This window comes from Purpureocillium takamizusanense, chromosome 2, assembly GCF_022605165.1.
Source record: "Purpureocillium takamizusanense chromosome 2, complete sequence".
Classification (NCBI taxonomy): Eukaryota; Fungi; Ascomycota; class Sordariomycetes; order Hypocreales; family Ophiocordycipitaceae; genus Purpureocillium; species Purpureocillium takamizusanense.
The window spans coordinates 2,480,387-2,497,860 of NC_063069.1; the positions used below are offsets into that span (position 1 = coordinate 2,480,387).

At 61.0% G+C, this 17,474-nt stretch overlaps 4 protein-coding genes across 4 annotated transcripts; 2 read left to right on the forward strand and 2 right to left on the reverse strand.

The window, feature by feature from the left end:
• Positions 1–3,192: 3,192 nt before the first annotated feature.
• JDV02_002558 (uncharacterized protein) lies at positions 3,193–4,775 on the forward strand (the record flags this gene model as incomplete). Its single annotated transcript, XM_047983595.1, has 5 exons — positions 3,193–3,227; positions 3,311–3,337; positions 3,392–3,623; positions 3,675–3,833; positions 3,885–4,775. 5 exons carry the CDS (start codon positions 3,193–3,195, stop codon positions 4,662–4,664), a joined length of 1,233 nt encoding a protein of 410 aa, XP_047839567.1. The 3' UTR covers positions 4,665–4,775.
• Positions 4,776–4,974: 199 nt separating this feature from the next.
• Positions 4,975–8,053, reverse strand: PDK2 ([Pyruvate dehydrogenase (acetyl-transferring)] kinase). Its single transcript, XM_047983596.1, has 4 exons — positions 7,472–8,053; positions 7,268–7,416; positions 6,181–7,181; positions 4,975–6,110 (listed from the first exon to the last, which is right to left on the reverse strand). The coding sequence occupies exons 1-4, from the start codon at positions 7,584–7,586 to the stop codon at positions 6,047–6,049; spliced, it is 1,329 nt and encodes a 442-aa protein (XP_047839568.1). The 5' UTR covers positions 7,587–8,053; the 3' UTR covers positions 4,975–6,046.
• Positions 8,054–10,418: 2,365 nt separating this feature from the next.
• On the forward strand, positions 10,419–13,307 carry JDV02_002560 (uncharacterized protein). The gene is made up of 3 exons (XM_047983597.1): positions 10,419–11,927; positions 12,040–12,119; positions 12,207–13,307. Exons 1-3 carry the CDS (start codon positions 10,839–10,841, stop codon positions 12,445–12,447), a joined length of 1,410 nt encoding a protein of 469 aa, XP_047839569.1. The 5' UTR covers positions 10,419–10,838; the 3' UTR covers positions 12,448–13,307.
• Positions 13,304–17,246, reverse strand: JDV02_002561 (uncharacterized protein). The gene is made up of 4 exons (XM_047983598.1): positions 15,725–17,246; positions 14,967–15,670; positions 14,805–14,907; positions 13,304–14,754 (listed from the first exon to the last, which is right to left on the reverse strand). The coding sequence occupies exons 1-4, from the start codon at positions 16,140–16,142 to the stop codon at positions 13,628–13,630; spliced, it is 2,352 nt and encodes a 783-aa protein (XP_047839570.1). The 5' UTR covers positions 16,143–17,246; the 3' UTR covers positions 13,304–13,627.
• Between the last annotated feature and the right edge of the window lie 228 nt (positions 17,247–17,474).

The following is a 17,474-nucleotide window of genomic DNA, read 5'->3' on the forward strand; positions in this document are numbered from 1 at the left end:
GCTCCGCGACATCGCCGACGGGCTGACAGCTGGGTATGCTTGTACCTGGGCTAGCTACCAAGTAGTACTAGTGGTAGCTTCTCCAAGGAGCCGGCTGTGGCGGAGGGACGAAATCTTGGAAGAGCGGATCGGTCCGAGTTTCGCCAGCTACGAAGATGTCGTCGTTCTCGTCGTCGTCGTCGTCGCCGCCGCCGCTGCCGCCGCCGCTCCCGCGCGACATTGTCAACAGAGAGAGACGCCGGCGCAACGGGTTCGGCCGCCACGTCGAAAGCGTTCGCTGAAGAATTGGTGCGGCGTGCGTGCATGCTTGCTACTACGGGGCAACTAGAGGGGCGAAGGCCCCAGAACCAGAGGTCAGGTATCGTCGTGACTTGACGGTACGTACACGTTTTTTATCATTTGTGCAGTGTGCAGAGTACCCCGTCGGCTCTCCTCTCGCTCTCTCTCTCTCTCTCTCCCCGTGTCTGCTCTGCTCCATCATAATGTCGCGGCCAGCTTGGCGACAGAGCCAACGGGCGCCATGCCCACCGCGAGGCATGAAACGCCCACATCCCACCGCGGCAATAGCCCCGGCGAGCCGAAGCAAAAGGGCTCGCCTCGCAGGGATAATCCAGAGACACGGCGGCCTGAAGCTGCGCTGCTGCTGCTGCTGCCGGCCACGGTTCGGTCAAAGGCATAACTAAACCCTCCCCCGTCGGCCGTCCTTCTGGCCATGTCCAACACCATTCCTCGCCATGTCTCTCTCTCCTTCTCTGCCCGTCCGGGGGCCTGGATGCCCCCCCCCCCGGCCCCCCGGCTCGGCCATGACCTCACCAGTAGGCGCCGGCCCTGTATTGCTTGCTTCGCCTGTGGCAGCATTGTGATGAAGCATGGCCCCCGGGCTGACCTTCTTTTTTCACAAAAAACATGGACGCGTTTGCTGCCCCCTTGCCTCTGCCCGCTGCTGCTTGCTTATACGACCGGATCCCCGATACGACACGGCGCTAGACGAGATGGAACTGACGCCGACGGCAAAGCTCCCCCCGGCACGCTCAGCGGCAGCACCCACGTTCGGACGTCGTCACGGGTGATAATGGCACGACCTGCTGCCTCCCATTGTGCCGGGGTTCATTCAACTGGACCCCTTGTTGATGAGACCAGCACACCGCGTTCCGGGGAGCGGGTAGCCATACCCTCGTTCCCGGTGTGTCCGCTAGCAACGAGGCTAGTGCCCAAGGCCCGCCTTCCCCCCTGGTCCGCTCGTTGCTCCTCGTCATTGATGTTGTGTGTTGGAGCTCGTCCCCAGGCATGCTCTCTCGTCCCCCGCGTGTTGCTTTGCTTTGGGGAGGCTGGAGCCGAGCCCTGTCCGCATTCCGTTGTTCGTTTTTATCTTCTCCCGCCGCGAATGGTGATGCTCTGAACGTAGTGGCGACACCTGGCGGGCAATCGACGCTCTTGGCCGTGAGCGGAGAGCACAGCGCTTATTAGGCATCCGGGCACCAACGCGCTCCGCTCCCCGACCGACCAGCTCCCATCGTCAGCGTCAAAGCGGCGCGACGGGCCTTGCGGTGGATCCCAAGGGTCTTGCCGCTGAATAGTCCGTAACTTTAGTTCTGCCGCCGGCTTCCCCCCCACCGATCGTCTGTGCCGGGAGGAGCAGGGGCAAAGGGGTATGAAGTTTTGCAACGACATCATCCGGGTCGCTACATTGAGGTAATCGGGAAGACCCTGAGGAGAGAGAGACTCGTCTCGTCTGTTGCTTGATGCGAGTCAGCGAGGAATGTGTCTTGTGTTTCACGACCAGGCGAGACCCTGTCGACTAGACCCGTTTTCCCATGACATCGACGACGACGTGGCGGCCCATCCATCGTCTTTCTTGTCATGCTTGTCTCTTCACTCTGGTCTCAGATGATATGTACATGCAGCAACAGGTGCCAAAGGGCCCTCGCGAACCCGTGGACGCACGCACGAGCCCGACACGCGCTGGCTGGAGGGGAGCCGAGAACTTCCTCACCGTAGGGAAAACTGCATGCTCACCGACAACATGTGTCTCTCGCCGGCGGTGGGGCACTTGCACGCCGCTCGGGGGCATATCGTCACTTGGCAATGTGCGGGGACGATGCGGGCTTCCGCCGCCAGGTGCGGGCTTTACATGCCATCAAGCTCTTTGGAGTGGTTCTCGACGGTGAATTTTGCCAGGAAAAGAACCGTCGATGCTTGCTTGATCCAAGGCTTGACTGTCACAAGGGCTTCGCTGATGCCCGGCGTGGCGGACATGGCATAGTGATAAGGCTCTGGCACGTCGCCTACCCACGATAGCTGTCGTGAATTCTGAATAGACACAGTATGACGCTCCGAGAGCCCGATGATACCTGCTTGCCATGAAGGCCACTTGAATTGTTGTCACCTCGACCTCGCGGTTGGGCCACCGAAGCTATCATCGCTACATACCCTGCACCGGCGATGGCTCATCGATATCTCACTTCAGCGAAGCGCCCAAAACGCGCCATGGCTGGCATAATGAAGAGCCGGGCGTTTTGAAAGGAGAAAAAGTCTCCGTGCATATATTGCTCCAATGAACAGGGCAGGCTAGTTGCCGTGGAAGCTGGTGCAGCTGGCTCTATCCCGCCCGGTGAGTTGCGAAGTTGCGTTACAAGCGCACAGTCTGGCTGAGGGAGCTCAAACTGCGATTAAGATACCTAGTAGAAGCTCCGGCACTTATGATACTGCTTCTCGAGAGCCAATATAGTGACTGTATCAAGGGCCATGCAAGCACTTCGTCGAGTGCCGCCGGGGGGTTTGTGCGTTTGCAATGCTTAAGCAGGTGCGCGGCTCAGTGCCTCCTGCCTCACGCGCGCGCGCACGAACGAGTGCAGCAACGTCGGATGAAATCTGCCTTGTTCAAACATCACCTCGCCTCTTCGCCTGCACCACATTGGTTTATTTCTTCTCCCTCACTCTCATATAGCCCTCTCATCCGCGCCCGACTTAGAATCCCCCGGCACTGCTTCTCACACAGTCAACCAGCCTCCTCGTCTGCCCACTCGAACTCTATCAGAACCCAGCAGTCGTGCACTTAAAGCTTCGAGGCCGCTTGACCTGCAACACTCTCGAAACAGACCAGAGACATCACTGCGGACGACCTCTCGTGGCAGCAGCGCGATTGACAGCTTCGTCTCGTTGAGCCTGTCGCCTGGAGCCGCAAGAGTAAAAATGGCTGGCCCAAAATCGGAGTCAAGCGCCAAAACGTGAGTGCACAGAGCTTCTCGCATAGCGAAATTTCTGCCCGAGATGCAGGCTATGGCTCGAGAGCGTTACTGACGGCGCGCAGGGGCATGACGTACTCTCACGGTGCCAGGTGAATTTCCAGGAAGTTTCCCGCATCAAACCCCCCAGCTCTGACAGAGTCCAGGTTCAAGTGCAAGGTCGGAGGCGAGTGGCGACCCATCACCGAGTTTTCCAAGAATCAGAGAAAGCTCATCGAGCACCAAATCGGACGAGGCGGCCGCGTTGACACCACCAACTCGGGCATGACTTGTCGCCACCACACCTCATCCACGGTTCGCGAGCTCCGTTGCGAGCTTTGCCAGCTTATCAAGCCCGAAGATGAGTTTAGCACCAACAGCAAGAAGAGCGAGGACAACGTGAGTCGTTCGCCTTGACCGAGATAGCCGTCAGCCCTGACATGTGTGCAGCTCTGTCGACGATGCGTTGCATGGGGCGAAACTCAGGAGCCCGAGGTCACCCCGTTTGCCCTTGAAACGGGACATATCTCGGTTGAGGAAGACAAGAAGGAGGTCTGGAGAAAGGGTTACTGGGACAGCTCGGACTTCTTCATTGGCGCCAATCCGCAGGTAAGCCTAGGCGTTTGTGGCGAGGCGGAGGGCGACGACTAATGGATGCAGGCGCCGCTCTTGGATATGGACACACTCGGCCTTAGCCACCTCAGCAAGGAGGAAATGGAGAGAGCACGATCTGCCATTATGCGCAAAGCAAACCAGGGCCAGATCGGGGTACACGGTCGCGACACGCCCGCCGATTCCAACTCGGCCACCCCGTCCAGGGTGCGATCCCAGGCCGCGGCTTTGCCGCCCCATCTCGATCGAGCCCGAGGCACGGGTGCCACGAACACCGAGATGGATGGCGCATCTGTAAAGACAGCTGGCAGCCGAGCTCCTTCGAACGACACAGCGCAGAATTCTCAGGCCGCGCCTCTTGCCTGCAACATCCCGCCGCACCTTCGGAGTCGAATCAACCCGGCCCCGTCCACGGCCGCGCCCTCAGTCTCGGGTGGCCAGCCCGCCAGCACTGTCTCGACTGCTACGACGGTGAGAGACGAGAGGCAGCGGAAACAGGAAGCCAATCAGATGGTGTTCAACGCCTGGGGTCCGGACGGCCGACGGCGCACTGCTGTGAAGAACCCAACGGTCGCGTCGACGATGGATCAGAATTCTGTGGCTAACGGCGCTCCTGAGCTCGACGACGACGACAACGACGGCTGGCAAGTCGCGACTGGCGGCAAGGGAAACCGCGGCAAGGGTAACTGGCATAAGGCGCCGCGGATGCCTCAGTCGGAAATGGGCACCAAGACGAGGTTCCCGCACATCAGCGCCCGCCACGTCGACCCAAAGGTGGACGAGCAGCTTCGTGCTAAGTATTGCCACTCGGACGACTCGGATTACTGAGCGGGAGTCGCTCAACCCATGGGAGCCGTGGGGAGTAAAGTGGCCAATGTGGCGATGGTAACCTAGTTGGCGTGCTTGTGCCGTGGGACACGGGACTGGCGTTGAAAGGAGAGCGAGCGAGCACGCAGGCGAACAAGGCGATAGAGCATGATCTGGGGGGGTTTGCACCTGGGGCGAAAATTGGCGTGCGTAGGAAGAAACGTCGCGGTGAGACATGCATCTCACTCAGTCGTTTGACATGGACTGACTGACAACTACTTCGTACAGTCAGACAACTACAGTCACTAGCTTAGCTGATTAGGCAACCAAGTCTGCATTCAAAACATTTGATTCATTTTGGGCACAACCCGACGGGACGAGCCCGTAAGGCTGCGCCATCTACCCACGGTCGGCTACATAGAACCAACCTATATCTCTCGCAGGCCGCAAAAAGGAGGGCAACCCCGCCTCCCAACGCCCGCTGCTGGTGGATGCTCAAGGCTCCATCAAGGCTGCTTGCCCTGCCCTGTCCTGCCCGGCTCCGCGGCTCGTCTGACTGACCGACTCCCGCAGCAGCTTCTGTTACAGTACATTGGGCGCCCAAACGACTCCTTGCGCCGCGCACATGTCGTCTTTCTTGGTATACTCTGGCGCCCGCGCATGTGCTGTTTGCCCTGGTAGTCGCCCATCTCGTTATGCGTGCGTGCGTGTGTATGTGTGCATGCATGGGTTCGTGCAAGATCCGGTCAATGGGGGTTTGACCCGCAGTAGTAGCAAGGACTCGCAAACCCCTTGCTCGCCATCGGAGCCATGTCCGCTCTCGTATTTCCGGCTGCCTTTCCGTCTCGATCCTTCTGCAGAGCCGCGCGCCGCGTTTTCCGGCGGCCTTTCAACTGCACCCAGCAAGAGAGGGCTGTGCGTATATCCTCTTTCGCTGGCTTGGGCTGTCAGAGACGGGTGTCTATCGTCCACGAGGGGTAGATCGCCGCCCCTGAGCTGAACCGCACCCATGACTGCCGTCACTGTCTGGACTATAGTAGTAGATCGGTAGCGGGTATGTGTATGCCGCGTGAAAATGGAGTTTATATGGTGTGTATGTGTGTATGCCTGTATGCTGCGTGCTACGTGCAGCTTGTTGCACGTGCGCATGCGCATGCGCACGCATGTGCGTGCATATATGTCGTGTGGCTTTCTGGTTGCTGTTTGCTTCTCATCTGCAATTGTGCCCCCGAGGCTCGTCCTCACAGCTCGCGATCCTCCTTGCGTTCAAAGAGCTGGCTTGGGGGCGCATTCACCACCGCCTCGGCGTCACCCACCTGTCTCCGCTCCGTCACCTCGCGTTGGAGCTTCAGACGCTTGCGCAGAATCAGGGATGGGGACCGTGCCCCGGCGGCGTTTAATTGCTATTGGAGGGGCTCCGACGACGAGGACAGGCGGTTGAGGTGCAGGTACACGTCGGTGCCGTATCTGCGGGGAAAGTCAGTCAGCGAGTCCGCTTGGCGATTGGTTCCTCAACGGGAACGTAGAGGAGGCTCACCCTTCCATGCTTATGAGCTTTAGGTCGCCGCCAAAGTAGCGCGCGTATAAACGCGATATGGGTAGCCCGTACCCAAAGCCGGCCATTGGGGCCTTGAAATCGCTCTTGTCAAAGTCCGGGTCCAAGTTGGGCGTCCGGTCGACAGTCGTGTACATGTAGGTCCAGACTAGGGGGATGGCGCTTCTGGGGATGCCGCCGCCCTCGTCCGAGATCTTGATGGTAATGTCCTCCTTGCCCTCGGCGACAATGACCTTGGTGACGGGAAACTCTTGCTTGTCCATGCCGTGGGTCTCGACGACGGCTCTCAGAGAGTTCTTGAGGGTCTCAAAGAGCATGTGAGACAGGTGACCGGGCACGTACATGAAGTCGAGGTTGGGGTTGCAGACGAGCTGGATGCGGGGTGCCTCAAAGAGGCCGTAGTGATCCTCGCAGACGAAGCGGGCATTCTCAATGGCCTCCTGGGCGAGGTCCTTGACGTTGGTCTTGGTGCAAATGACGCCGACGTACGTGGGGTCGCGGTGGTGGCTCTGGTCCGTCAGGGCAATGTGCTGGCCGATGAGCATGCGAATGCCGATGCGCGACATGTAGAAGCGGTCGAGGAAGGACTGGATGCTGCCATCAATCTGCATGCGCTGGCGGCGGCGCTTGTACTCGAGAATGCCCTGCGCCATGGTGGTGACGACGCCGTCGTGTCGGCGCTTGATCTTGTGCAGCGTCTGCGCGAATTGCTTGTTGTACAGCTGCAGCTCCGGGGGCCAGTCGCCCGTATCGTCGACGGTGGCAAAGTAGCGCCGCGACAGGGACCGGGCCTTGCCGTTGCCGTTTGTGCCGCCGTTCTTGGTCAGGCCGCCCCAGCCCGAGGACTCGCCCTCGTCGATGGAGGGATTCGGCGTCGCCTCGGAGAGCTGTTGCAGGATGCCACGGCCGGCGTGCTTGGTGGGCTTCATCAAGCGGTCGCGGACGTCTCTGCTGAGATCGGGTCTCGGCAGCTGTGTGATTTCCTATGCGGGCGGAAAGGGAACCGGTCAGTCATCGCGCGAGCGCGCGCGAGCGAATTGCAGCGGGGAAGGTTGCCGGCGTCGCGTACCTCAAACGACTGGGCGTACCAGTCCTTGACCTTTTGTACCGAGGGCATGTCGTTGAGGCCGTCGGGCAGGTCCTCGAGCTCCTGGACGCGGTGGGCGAGGCGAATGGGCAGCTCCTCGGCCAGAAACTGCGAGGCACGGAACAGAGTGCCTGCGGAGGGTCAGCGCGACGCCGAGACGGGATCAATTGGGACGGAGGCACGCACCTGTCGACGGCTTGTCGCCAAACTGCACCATCTGGCGCAAGCTCACACCGGTGGCGGGGAACTTGGCATAGTGCCTAATGGTGTCCATGAGCCTCTCGGAGGCTCTCCACGCCATGGCGGGCGTGGTCTGGGGATGGCGTCTGACGGGCGCGTTGCGATGCGATGACCAAGGTCCGTGTTCGTGTCTGTGTCTGTGTCTGCGGGGTGCTGCTGCTTGCGGGAAGAGGGACAACAGAGACGAGTGGGAAGCGAGGATATCCGGATGACCGATTGGGCCGTGGGAAGAGACTCAAAAGGTCAACCAAGCCAAGGGAGAGAGGGGGAGGACATGGAGGAAGAAAACAACAGCAACAAGAACGGAGAGCCAGCCGATGAAAACGCCTAACCGCTCGTCATTGAAGCGACCGAGGAGAAATGTGTTGATCAGCTGGACACGCGAGGTTCGGGAGATGTCGTGCGCAGAATGTCGTAACCCGCACGCATGTACCGTGCGTGGCCCGGCCGGGGGGGCAGTTGGCCGTCGCGCGGCTTCGGAGAAGGGCGGGGCGGGCTCTGAGTCAAAACGACGGGCGAGCAATTGGGGGAAGGGGGGGGGGGCCTGCGCGAGCTCCCGGTCACGGCTGGCGCTGGCGACGAAAGCCGAGGCCCGTGGATGGATGGACGGAGGGAGGCAGGCAGGCAGGCGGAGGGGCGGGAGGGAGGTGGGAGGTGGAGGCGAGATGGTGGGCAGTGGATCGTGCGTGTTGCTTTCTGCGGTGGGGAGGCGTTTGGCCTGCCGATGATGATTGGCAGCTGATGCCGGGCAGATGGACGGAAGAGAAGTGTACAATATCGAGATGGGAAAAACGCGATGAGATGAGATGAGATGAGATGAGATGCAAAGAAAGAAGAGAGAAGGACGACGACGACGACGACGACGACGACGATGATGATGATGATGCTGGCAAGTAAATGTGCAGCTGAGCGGACAAGCGGGCGGGCGGTCAATCGGGACGGCAATGGACGGCGCAAAGCCGGCTCTCCATGCCTCCGCTAATGGAATGAATGGAATGGGTTGGACACAGCAACTGGGAGCAGCCCCGATGAAGACCAGGAGTGTCGCGTGGACGCGCTGCACTCTTGGGCCGACAGGCGCTCGGTCCGTCTCCAGTGGTCGGCCTGGGCTGCAGCAGGTGGTGCTCCGGTTTGAGCTGCCAGCGGGCCTCCAAGGTTCGGCCGTCACCCGATAGTTTGGGCCTTGTCACCGCGGCGTCGGCTCGACGGCGGGCTGTGGATGCGCTACCTTACTAAGTAACATTGTGCCTAGGTACAGTGATTGGTATCCGGACACGCTTGACACGTTCGGCTACTCGCCGCCTTGTGCCACTGCAAACAGAAACTGCACGAACAACGATGCATGGATGCCAAGTCAAGTCAAATCAATCAATCTCGATGACGGGCCGCTGTCGATGTTTCATCAAGGCAATGCGCGCGGCACGACACGGGGCGGCAGCCAAGGGTGTTGCCCCCCCTTGGACCGGGGGCTCCAGACGTGTTGTGCTCTGTTCGTAAATAGGATCACTACTACTAACGGAGTAATTATCCATTGCCGTTCCAGATGGTGTTGCAGCGCCGGCAAGGCCCACGATTGTTGCATGTAGGCCTGCGGGGCAAATGCATGGGAGGCAGGCGCCGTCGACACTCGTCGGTAGGGGTGCTGCTTCAACAACAATAAGCTCTCCCGTGCTACGCGCGCACGTACATACGTGCTACTGTCATGCAGGCGGCGGATAGGGTGCGCTGTGTTTGGGTCGAGGCCCCATGGCGAGCGCATCATCAATGCGTTGTCGATGCTGGCTGGCGGACTGGCCCTTTGTCAACTACCAACTTACTAAGTATTATTAACCCAACTACAGTAAGAAGTCTCGGTGCGTCTTCAGCGAATGCAAGCCCTCTCTCCCGCATGGGTCCGTCCAGCCAGGGGACACCAGGGCAGGCAGGGGTGCCTGCCATCACTGAAAGCTGGAGCCCCGCCCGCCCCCCGGAGACCAAACTCGTCATGGAAAACGTGCTGCTGCTCGTGCGTCTCGACTCTTCCCCACACGTTTCTACAACCGACAGGGTTTGCCGCCCGGGGCCAATCATTCACGTGCTGATTTGTCTCCCCAGCGCTGCTCGACCGCCGCCTAGGTCTTCTTTCATGGGCCGCGACGCGCAACAAGTCAGGGCCATGCATGGCGCGGATGGACGCTTGATGAACTACCGACCGCCTGCGACTGTGCCCGTGCCGTGCAGACGGCCCGGACCTGGGCTTGTGTCTCCCTCTTTCTGTGGCTCGGAGGCTCGGGTCATCGGAGCCTCTACGCTCGTATTCCGGGGCCTGTCCCGACGGCCACCAGGTCTCCCTGCCCTGCCTTGCCTCTGTGTGTGTGTGTGTGTGTGTGTGTGTGTGTCTCGTTGAACTTGGTGATGCGCGAGGCGGTCGCGTGCAGTGCTCTGATCCCGTACGTACTTCGTACAACTTGGCACCTTTCTTTGTTCCTTGACCGTCCCGCCACGGGCCAAGCACACAGAGTGGCTCAGTCAGTGGCTCAGTAGGTACCTTACTTTGTACAGTGACCGACCAACACCGACAGGGAGGACCCGACAGGACCTCATCGAAACCTGGACACGCACTGCCCCCCCCCCCCTCCCCCTTTGTTGATCAGTGGGCACACGCACCACCTCATCCCGGGGGGTCAATGGCGACGGGCGCTCAGGCCAGCGGGCGTGCGTGCTGCACCTCACTGACCTCCAGCGCTGCAGCAGGGCTACCAGAATGCGCTGCAACCGCCCAAACCGGAAGAAACCTGCTGGAGCGGCGGCAGCCATATCGCGGGGCAGCAGCACGAGGCGGTGCTGGCGCGCGCTGGTTACTAACCTAACCGACCGCCACTCGCCCATCCGCCCGCCGCCGCCGCCGCCCACGTTCCGCTTTCTCCAGCTGGAGGGAGGCAGTTCAAGTTCAAAGTCGGTGAGGCTCTTCAGCATCCCGTCCCCGGCCACCATCTGCGACAAACACCAACGCGCTCGACCGGGGCCCCGGTGAACCCTTTTTTTTTTGTTGGGGGACGAGAGAACCACGAGCAGAGCAGACTGACTCTTTTGTTTTTCCCGGAGCCCGTCATCGCTATCGAGGCGGGACTCGCTCTCCGCCCCCGATGAACTCGTCAGGCAAAGCTCAATTCGGAGGCGCGCCATCGGCATCCATACCAGCTCCCTCCCACCCAGGACGAGCGAGCCGCCAAGAGAGAGCTTCCACCGGACGCTAAAAAAACAAACAGGCGGCAAGCGGCCCGCCGCAGCCCAGAGCTCACCCACACCGAAGCTCGGTGAGCCAGCTCAGCTCATGAGCTCCCCAACCGCCCCCATGAGCCATCAAGGCGGCCATCATGCCGACCCGGCGTCATCTCCCGTCACCCAGCGGCGGACGCTACAGCAGCCCCACGGAGAAGCAGAGCCGATGCGTCGCGAGGCTGCGGATCGGTCTAGTCCTCCTCATCCTCCTCCACCGCCGTGCTCCTGCGACAAGCGCCGCGATGCCTTGAGCCCCCCGACGACCACGATGAGCGACCAACGTCGCCGCCGCGGCGACGCCTGCAGCAGCAGCAACAGCAACGGCAGCAGCTGGGACAATAGCCCGTCGCACAGTCGGAACAGCTCCTTTGGCCAGCACAGCCGCCGCGGCAGCGACATGAAAGCGTATGTAGCGGGATACCGCGACGCCGAGGCCGGCGGCGTCACCACGCCGTCACCGCAGCCGCCGGCGTTTCTCTCCAGCCCCAGCGTCGCCTCGAGCCTCGCCTATTCGACCCCGGTGCTCGGCGGCTTCAGCCCGCTGCGGCGCGAGCTCTCGCGCACGACGACACTCCACGATGACGTCGACATGGATCAGCAGCAGCAGCAGCAGCCACAGTCGCCCGCGCGCCTCTCGAGGCAGGACCTCGCCAAGCGGCTTAGCCAGCTCGCCCAGCGCCTCAGCTACGACGACGACGGCGGCACAGACAGCCACGTTGACGAGATGATGCTCCACGGCCAGCTCGACCAGCTCGAGAAGGCCTTTCTCTCCCACTCGCCACAAAAGCACCATCATCATCATCAGCAGCAGCAGCAGCAGCAGCGCAGCGTGAGTGCATTTGAGATGCACAGCCCTCCGCGCCGCAGCATCGACTACGTCGAGTCCGGGTCCGGGTCCGGGTCCGGGTCCGCCCTCACGTCGCCCGCCTCGTCGCTCTTCCGCTCCCGCTTCTCAGACCTGTCGGCCTCGCTGCAGCTGCAGCGGGAGCGCGAGGCGCAGGCGCAGCAGGCGCTCGAGCCCCCGCCCAGGCTGGGCATGACCGTGCCAGAGGCCAACAAGGTCATCGCCGAGATGGGCAAGCTCAACGACGAGCTCTCGACGGTCGTGAGCAACCTCCGCGCCCGCCAGGAGGAGTCTGATGTAAGTGACTGACTTGCCCGGACCAAACACACCAAAAACTCCGGCATGGCTGGCTCCTCCTCTTCCTTGCGAGACTGTAGCAGCACATACTGACATGCTTGCTCCCTCTCAGCACATCCACAGCCTCCTCATCGAACGCGCCGAGCGCGCCGCCCAGCGCATCATCTTTTTGCAGCGCCGCATCGCCTACCTGTAAGCTGTTCCGTGCCTCCTTACGATACTTGAGGTCCCTCCTACCCTCTCGTTCTTCTCATAGCTAACACGGCGCCCCCTCACTAGAGAAGAGGAGCTCCAGGAAAACGACGACGAGCTGCAGCACCTCCGTATTTGCCTCAAGGCCGTCGAGATCCAACTTCCCCCGCACCCGGACGCCGAGCTGCTGCGCTGCATCGCCACCTTCAAGCACGACTACCAGGCGCTCAAGAACAAGCGCGCCAACAGCCACCTCCACGACCTGGGGGCAGGCAGCGGCAGCGGCAGCGGCAGCGACGACGACGGCACGAGTTACGCCTCTCCCTGAAGCCCGACCGTTCTCTTCGGCCCTTTTGTCTCTCTCACCCGCACCTTTCCGGTTTGACCTCTATTTCTCGCACCCCCTTGTCCCGCGGGCGTCACGTTCCGACACCGCCATTTCGTCACCGCTCCTGCCTACCGACATAATCTGCCCTCTTAGGGAAAAAACGAAAGCACTTTTTATGAGCCTCATGGACTTATGCGCCCATGCCATAATACGATTTCTCCGTCTGTCCGTCCTTCGTCATTTAGCGTCACCGTCACGACATTACGTTCCCGTCGCACACCTCGCATCATCCATCATCGTTGCTGTCTTGTCACCGTCCTCCCCTCCTTACGCCCCAGAGTAAAAGGGAGGGAGGGATGGAGGACCCTGCACATACGCACCGCCCAAAATTGGGCTTGTCATTCACACACAGACACACACACACACATGTGGGTATACATCCATATACCCCGTCAAGCAACCAGCTAGCCAGACTGTATGACCTTTTCTCTCTCTCCCTCCCTCTCTCTCTCTCTCTCTCTTGACTTCCCCTCCACCGTTGCTGTTTTTGTTTGCTTCGATTCTGTATCCAGCATAGCAAGCGGGTGGCCGAAAGTTCTTTTTTCTTTGGCGACAGCAAACTGAGGGGGCTCGGCGGGCGAGCGGGCGAGCTCGCTATTGTCGCCCCCCCTTCTCTTCCCCGTCCCCCGGTGTACGCGATACGCTTCAAATCCAGGATAGCTTTGGTGGTGGTTGCGGCTGTGGTAGTAATAGGAGTGGCTGCCTGTTGGGCAGCTCTTGGAAAAGAATGAATGAATATAAATGAACACTCGCCTATACCGCCTTCCATTTGGTGGGAGTGAGTAAGGTACGCAGTGGGATTATTACTTGGTCTTATCTATCTGTCGGTGGCAGTCTGCCCCCGTCTCCAAACCCCAAAACCAGCTTCCCCTTTTTTTTCGGATCAATCAATGCGTGATGCTCAATCTGGCCTGTAGGTACATGTCCCGGACACCATGGTCAAGTCACTACCACGCCTTGCGCCAGATGCCCTCGTTCCTATGTGGCCTGGTCTGGCGAATTATCCTTGTGCCCATGACAATAGCCGTATGAAATCTCCCGTAATTAATCTGCATCTGCAAAATGCTTGCCATCGCGGTAATCTACACGTCCTACACATGGCCCCGCCATCCGGGGGGCCTCAGCCTCCGTATCGTGGACGCCGCGAGTGGGCCGCCGTGTCCCTCTCCCGCAGAAACTCCTCGTACGTTGGTCCCGGGCCCGACTCGCGCCGCCCCTGAAAGAGCGCGTAGTTGTCCGCGCGGTTGAGCGTCGGGGACGACACGCCCACAGGAGGAGGCGGCGGCGGCAGGGCAGCACAGTATGCTGTGGGTGCGCAGGAAGTGGCCGGTGCAGCGGGAAGGGCAGAAGGAGGAGGCGGGGGAAGCTGAGGGGGGACGGCAGCGCTCGGCTCCACGTAGCGGTACGACTCCTGCGGGTGAAGCACGAGGCTGCGACCGCGGTCCCGCATGTGCGTGTCGCGGTGGCCGTGCGGCGACCTGTCGTTCCTACGCCGCGAAGATGGCTCAGCCTCGACGTATGTAGTTATGATGTCGCGCGACGGGCGTTTGCGATCGTCGTCGCGGTCGTCACCCCCTGAAGAAGCCTGGTGATATCGCGACGACCTTCCGGCACTGGGTCGCCCGCGCGCCGACGAGTGGTGGTGCCCACCGCCGGTGCTCGACGGGACCTCGACGTACACAGGCCGCTCCGAGCGTGGGTAATTGTACCTCCGCCGATGTCCGCTGCCACCGCCACTATCAGCGTAGTCGCGTGACGACGGGCTGAGGCTGCGGGCGATGGCATCGCAGAAGGCCGCCGTCCACGACGGCGAGGTGCGCGACGACGGTGACGACGGTGACGACGGATCGGCATACCCCTGCATGGCCTGGTCCCATTCCATGACCGAGTTGGAGACGCGCTGCCGTAGCCGCTCATGTGGACGCGAGGGGAACAGGTGGCGCGACAGCTGCCGCGGGAGTCTTTCTGGAGGGTGATGACGGCTGGACCTGGCGCCTCCGACAAACGGAACTTCAATGGGCAGGCTGGCGGCTACGCGAGAAAGCCGGCGTGCCTCAATGTCAGGCGTGGCCTGCATAAAGTTGGCCATCCAGTCGGCGAACCCGTCAGCCGTAAGGCCCGGGATGGGCGGCTGCGCTCGGTCCCGCGGATGGCCGCTGCCGTGGATGAGATAGTAATCACAGCGGAGGTCCTGGTAGAGGCACTTGAGGCTGTGGAGTGACTTGCGGGAGTAAGTGTCAAAGATGCCTGTTTGGCGGGTCAGATGGGTCATCTCAGTTCGAGGCGAGGCTACTTGCGTTGAAATGGGTAGAGCTCCTTCTCGAGGCGAAAGCGCCGGTAGAATGAGTAGAGCTTGTCTGGAGTGATGAGTGTAGAACCTCGTGGCTCAAACTCGTCGTTCTGGACGACTTATGTTAGTTGAGTTGGTCAAGGCTAGCCTCAACAGTCAGCAGCCTTACAATGTAATTGGCCAGGCCGTAGAGGATTTGACGCAGCCGAACCGTCGGCTCGCCACTGCCAGTGAACAGCCTTCCCCATTGGAGGTCAAGGTCCGATAGGCCCTGGGCGGGGGCGGCAGCGGCAGCGGCCGGTGTTGTCGTCGCCTCCGGAGCCGGATCCGCACGGGGCGGGTCCCGGTGGTGGAGCTTCGGCATGGGCCGGTCGGAAAAGTGGACCGTCGGCCGGGGCTTTGGGCTCGACGGCCTAGACGACGGCGGGGTGAGATAGCCGCGCCGAGGGCTGGGAGGCTCAGCAGCAGGCTTATGTGAGGGGTTCTCTTCTTCCTTTCGCGTTGATGGCATCACTCCGGGCAACACGTCTGCAACTTTGGGGCAGTCGACCCCCTGCGGCTTTTTGGGCAAAGGTCGTTGTGCAAACGGCCCAGGGGTTGGGCGACGCCGGCACGAGTTGGCTGTCGGCTTGACGCCCTGCCCAGAGGCGATGGTGGTGGTGCTGTCGTCGTCATCGGCTGAGCTTTCGGCGTCATTGACCGAGCACTCCTCCGGGGCATCTTCGACTGTGGCCTGGTACGGCTTTGCCGAGATGAAATCCGGGGAGTCGCTGAACTCGGAACGCGGCGTCGACACGGTGCTCGAAGTGCAGGTCGAGTCCGTGGGAGTCGGCGGCTGAGATGGGTTTGGTGAGGTGTCGTTCTTGAGGCTTACTGCATGGCACTGTAAACAAAGGGCACCAGATGGATTGAAAGCAAGACACTCACGCCTCATTTGCACAAAATCCACCAGCTGGTCGACCCATTCTGGGTCTCTCTTCCGGTCCGTGTCATTGCTCCTACTTTCTTGGAAAACGGCCCTGACCACCTCCTCTACCTGCTTCTTGGTCGGCCCCATCCCAGGTTCGTTACTCGTGTTCGAGGCCATTGTGAGTAGTCGTCGTAGTCTCTCTTCGAGCCTCGCAGAGAAGAATTGAAGTTTCGAATGATCACGGGGGTCCATGGGCACGGCCCGCCGAACCATGTCCAATATATCCTGAGCGGAGACGCGTGGTGGCGGAGGCGCCCGACCACCAACATTGTTGTCGTGGCAGCTGCTTCTGCTGCTTGAGCTTGCACAGGCACAGCATCGGGAGCGAATCGTGGCTCCCGCTGCCGTCATCACCATGCCACCCGGTTCGCCCATCACTGCAGACTCGGGCAGGGGCCTGGACAGACGCGCGCGGACGGAGAGGGCGGGAGGCGGGAAGGAGCTGCGACACGGGCTGGGAGCACGGCAGCGGAGAATACCTTTTCGACGGGCCGGCGGGACGGGATCGTGTGGCGCCCTCCCTTGCGGCGCGCGAGCACCCGGACGACGGGAGGCACAACACTAGGCCCGGTCGGACGGCGATGCCTTGCTTCTCGCGTTGTCCTTCCTACCTGGCTGGCGCGGCCGGTGGCGAGACAGAGACTGCTGTTGCCTACCAGCCTGTGGGCCTTTGTGGCCCTTCTGGCCTTGAGTGGCTCGTCTGCGCGAGCCGGTCGATCAATGCAGTCAAGGAGAGACTGCCTGCTGTGCTGCAGCACGCGTCTGCATAAACACAGATAATATGCCTGCGTGCCCTACCTGTCACTCAACGTACGGTAGGTGCGTCTTTGCTACGTACACACGCAGGCACGGAGGCGGAGTCTGGACCGGCGTATCGGGCGAGTATATGTACGTGTCTGATGTATACAGCTGGGTTGTTTGTCCTCCGTATGGTTGAAACGCATGTAAGGCGTTGCAAGGAACGCCGAGTACCTTTGCCACTCACTCCTTGGCGGACCCTCGTCCGGTTTGTGGTTGGGAACGCACGAGGGACGAATCGAGAAGACGGCAGTGGAGAGCCTGTTTTGACGGTGAGGACGCGCATATGGCGCGTGTGTCGTGTGTGTGTGTGTCGTGTGTGTGTGTGTCGTGTGTGCGTGCGTGTGTATGTGGTAAAAGTGAGGCTGCGTCGAGCGACGAAGACGGGATGCACCGCTTTATGTGCGCTTCCATGGTGCCATTCCGAACTGGAACGTACGTCAACTGGGGACCGAGGATTCAAGTTGGGGCGTCACGGGTTCAAGCTCGGGCTCGACACGAAAACTGCACATTCGAGCCGGAGCCGCAAATGGCTGCTTGGGGCCAAAGTAGAGGAAGCAGCGGCACGGCATCGAAACTCGCCCAGAAAGGTGGTGTGGATGGGCAGCTTGTCATTGCTGGGGCGGGGATAGGTAAGAGAGAAGGGTGAAGGGGAGCCACGGGGGAGAGGCGGGCCTCCACACATGGGCCACCGCATAGAGGTGGGAATGGAGGCATGCAGCATCACATGTACAGTAGGCTGCATCTGCGCGAGTGGTGTCGGGTGTGTCTGGGCAGCGTGTAAGTGGGCGGAGGTGGCTGTCGATGTGGCTGCTGCACCCAACGACAGACAAACCCACGACGCATCGCGACGGGGCCAGTCCAGCCCGCCTTCGTGCCCGACCAGAGGCCGCATCAGCCGGCACCGCC

Coding starts and splice junctions, on each gene's coding strand:
- PDK2 (XM_047983596.1), bottom strand. CDS start 7,586: ATGGCGTGGAGAGCCTCCGAGAGGCTCATGGACACCATTAGGCACTAT. Junction 7,417..7,471: donor TGGCGACAAGCCGTCGACAG/GTGCGTGCCTCC, acceptor GACCCTCCGCAG/GCACTCTGTTCCGTGCCTCG. Junction 7,182..7,267: donor GGTACGCCCAGTCGTTTGAG/GTACGCGACGCC, acceptor CCGCCCGCATAG/GAAATCACACAGCTGCCGAG.
- JDV02_002560 (XM_047983597.1), top strand. CDS start 10,839: ATGAGCTCCCCAACCGCCCCCATGAGCCATCAAGGCGGCCATCATGCC. Junction 11,928..12,039: donor CCCGCCAGGAGGAGTCTGAT/GTAAGTGACTGA, acceptor GCTCCCTCTCAG/CACATCCACAGCCTCCTCAT. Junction 12,120..12,206: donor CAGCGCCGCATCGCCTACCT/GTAAGCTGTTCC, acceptor CCCCCTCACTAG/AGAAGAGGAGCTCCAGGAAA.
- JDV02_002561 (XM_047983598.1), bottom strand. CDS start 16,142: ATGGGCGAACCGGGTGGCATGGTGATGACGGCAGCGGGAGCCACGATT. Junction 14,908..14,966: donor ACGGCCTGGCCAATTACATT/GTAAGGCTGCTG, acceptor TAAGTCGTCCAG/AACGACGAGTTTGAGCCACG. Junction 14,755..14,804: donor GGAGCTCTACCCATTTCAAC/GCAAGTAGCCTC, acceptor CCCGCCAAACAG/GCATCTTTGACACTTACTCC.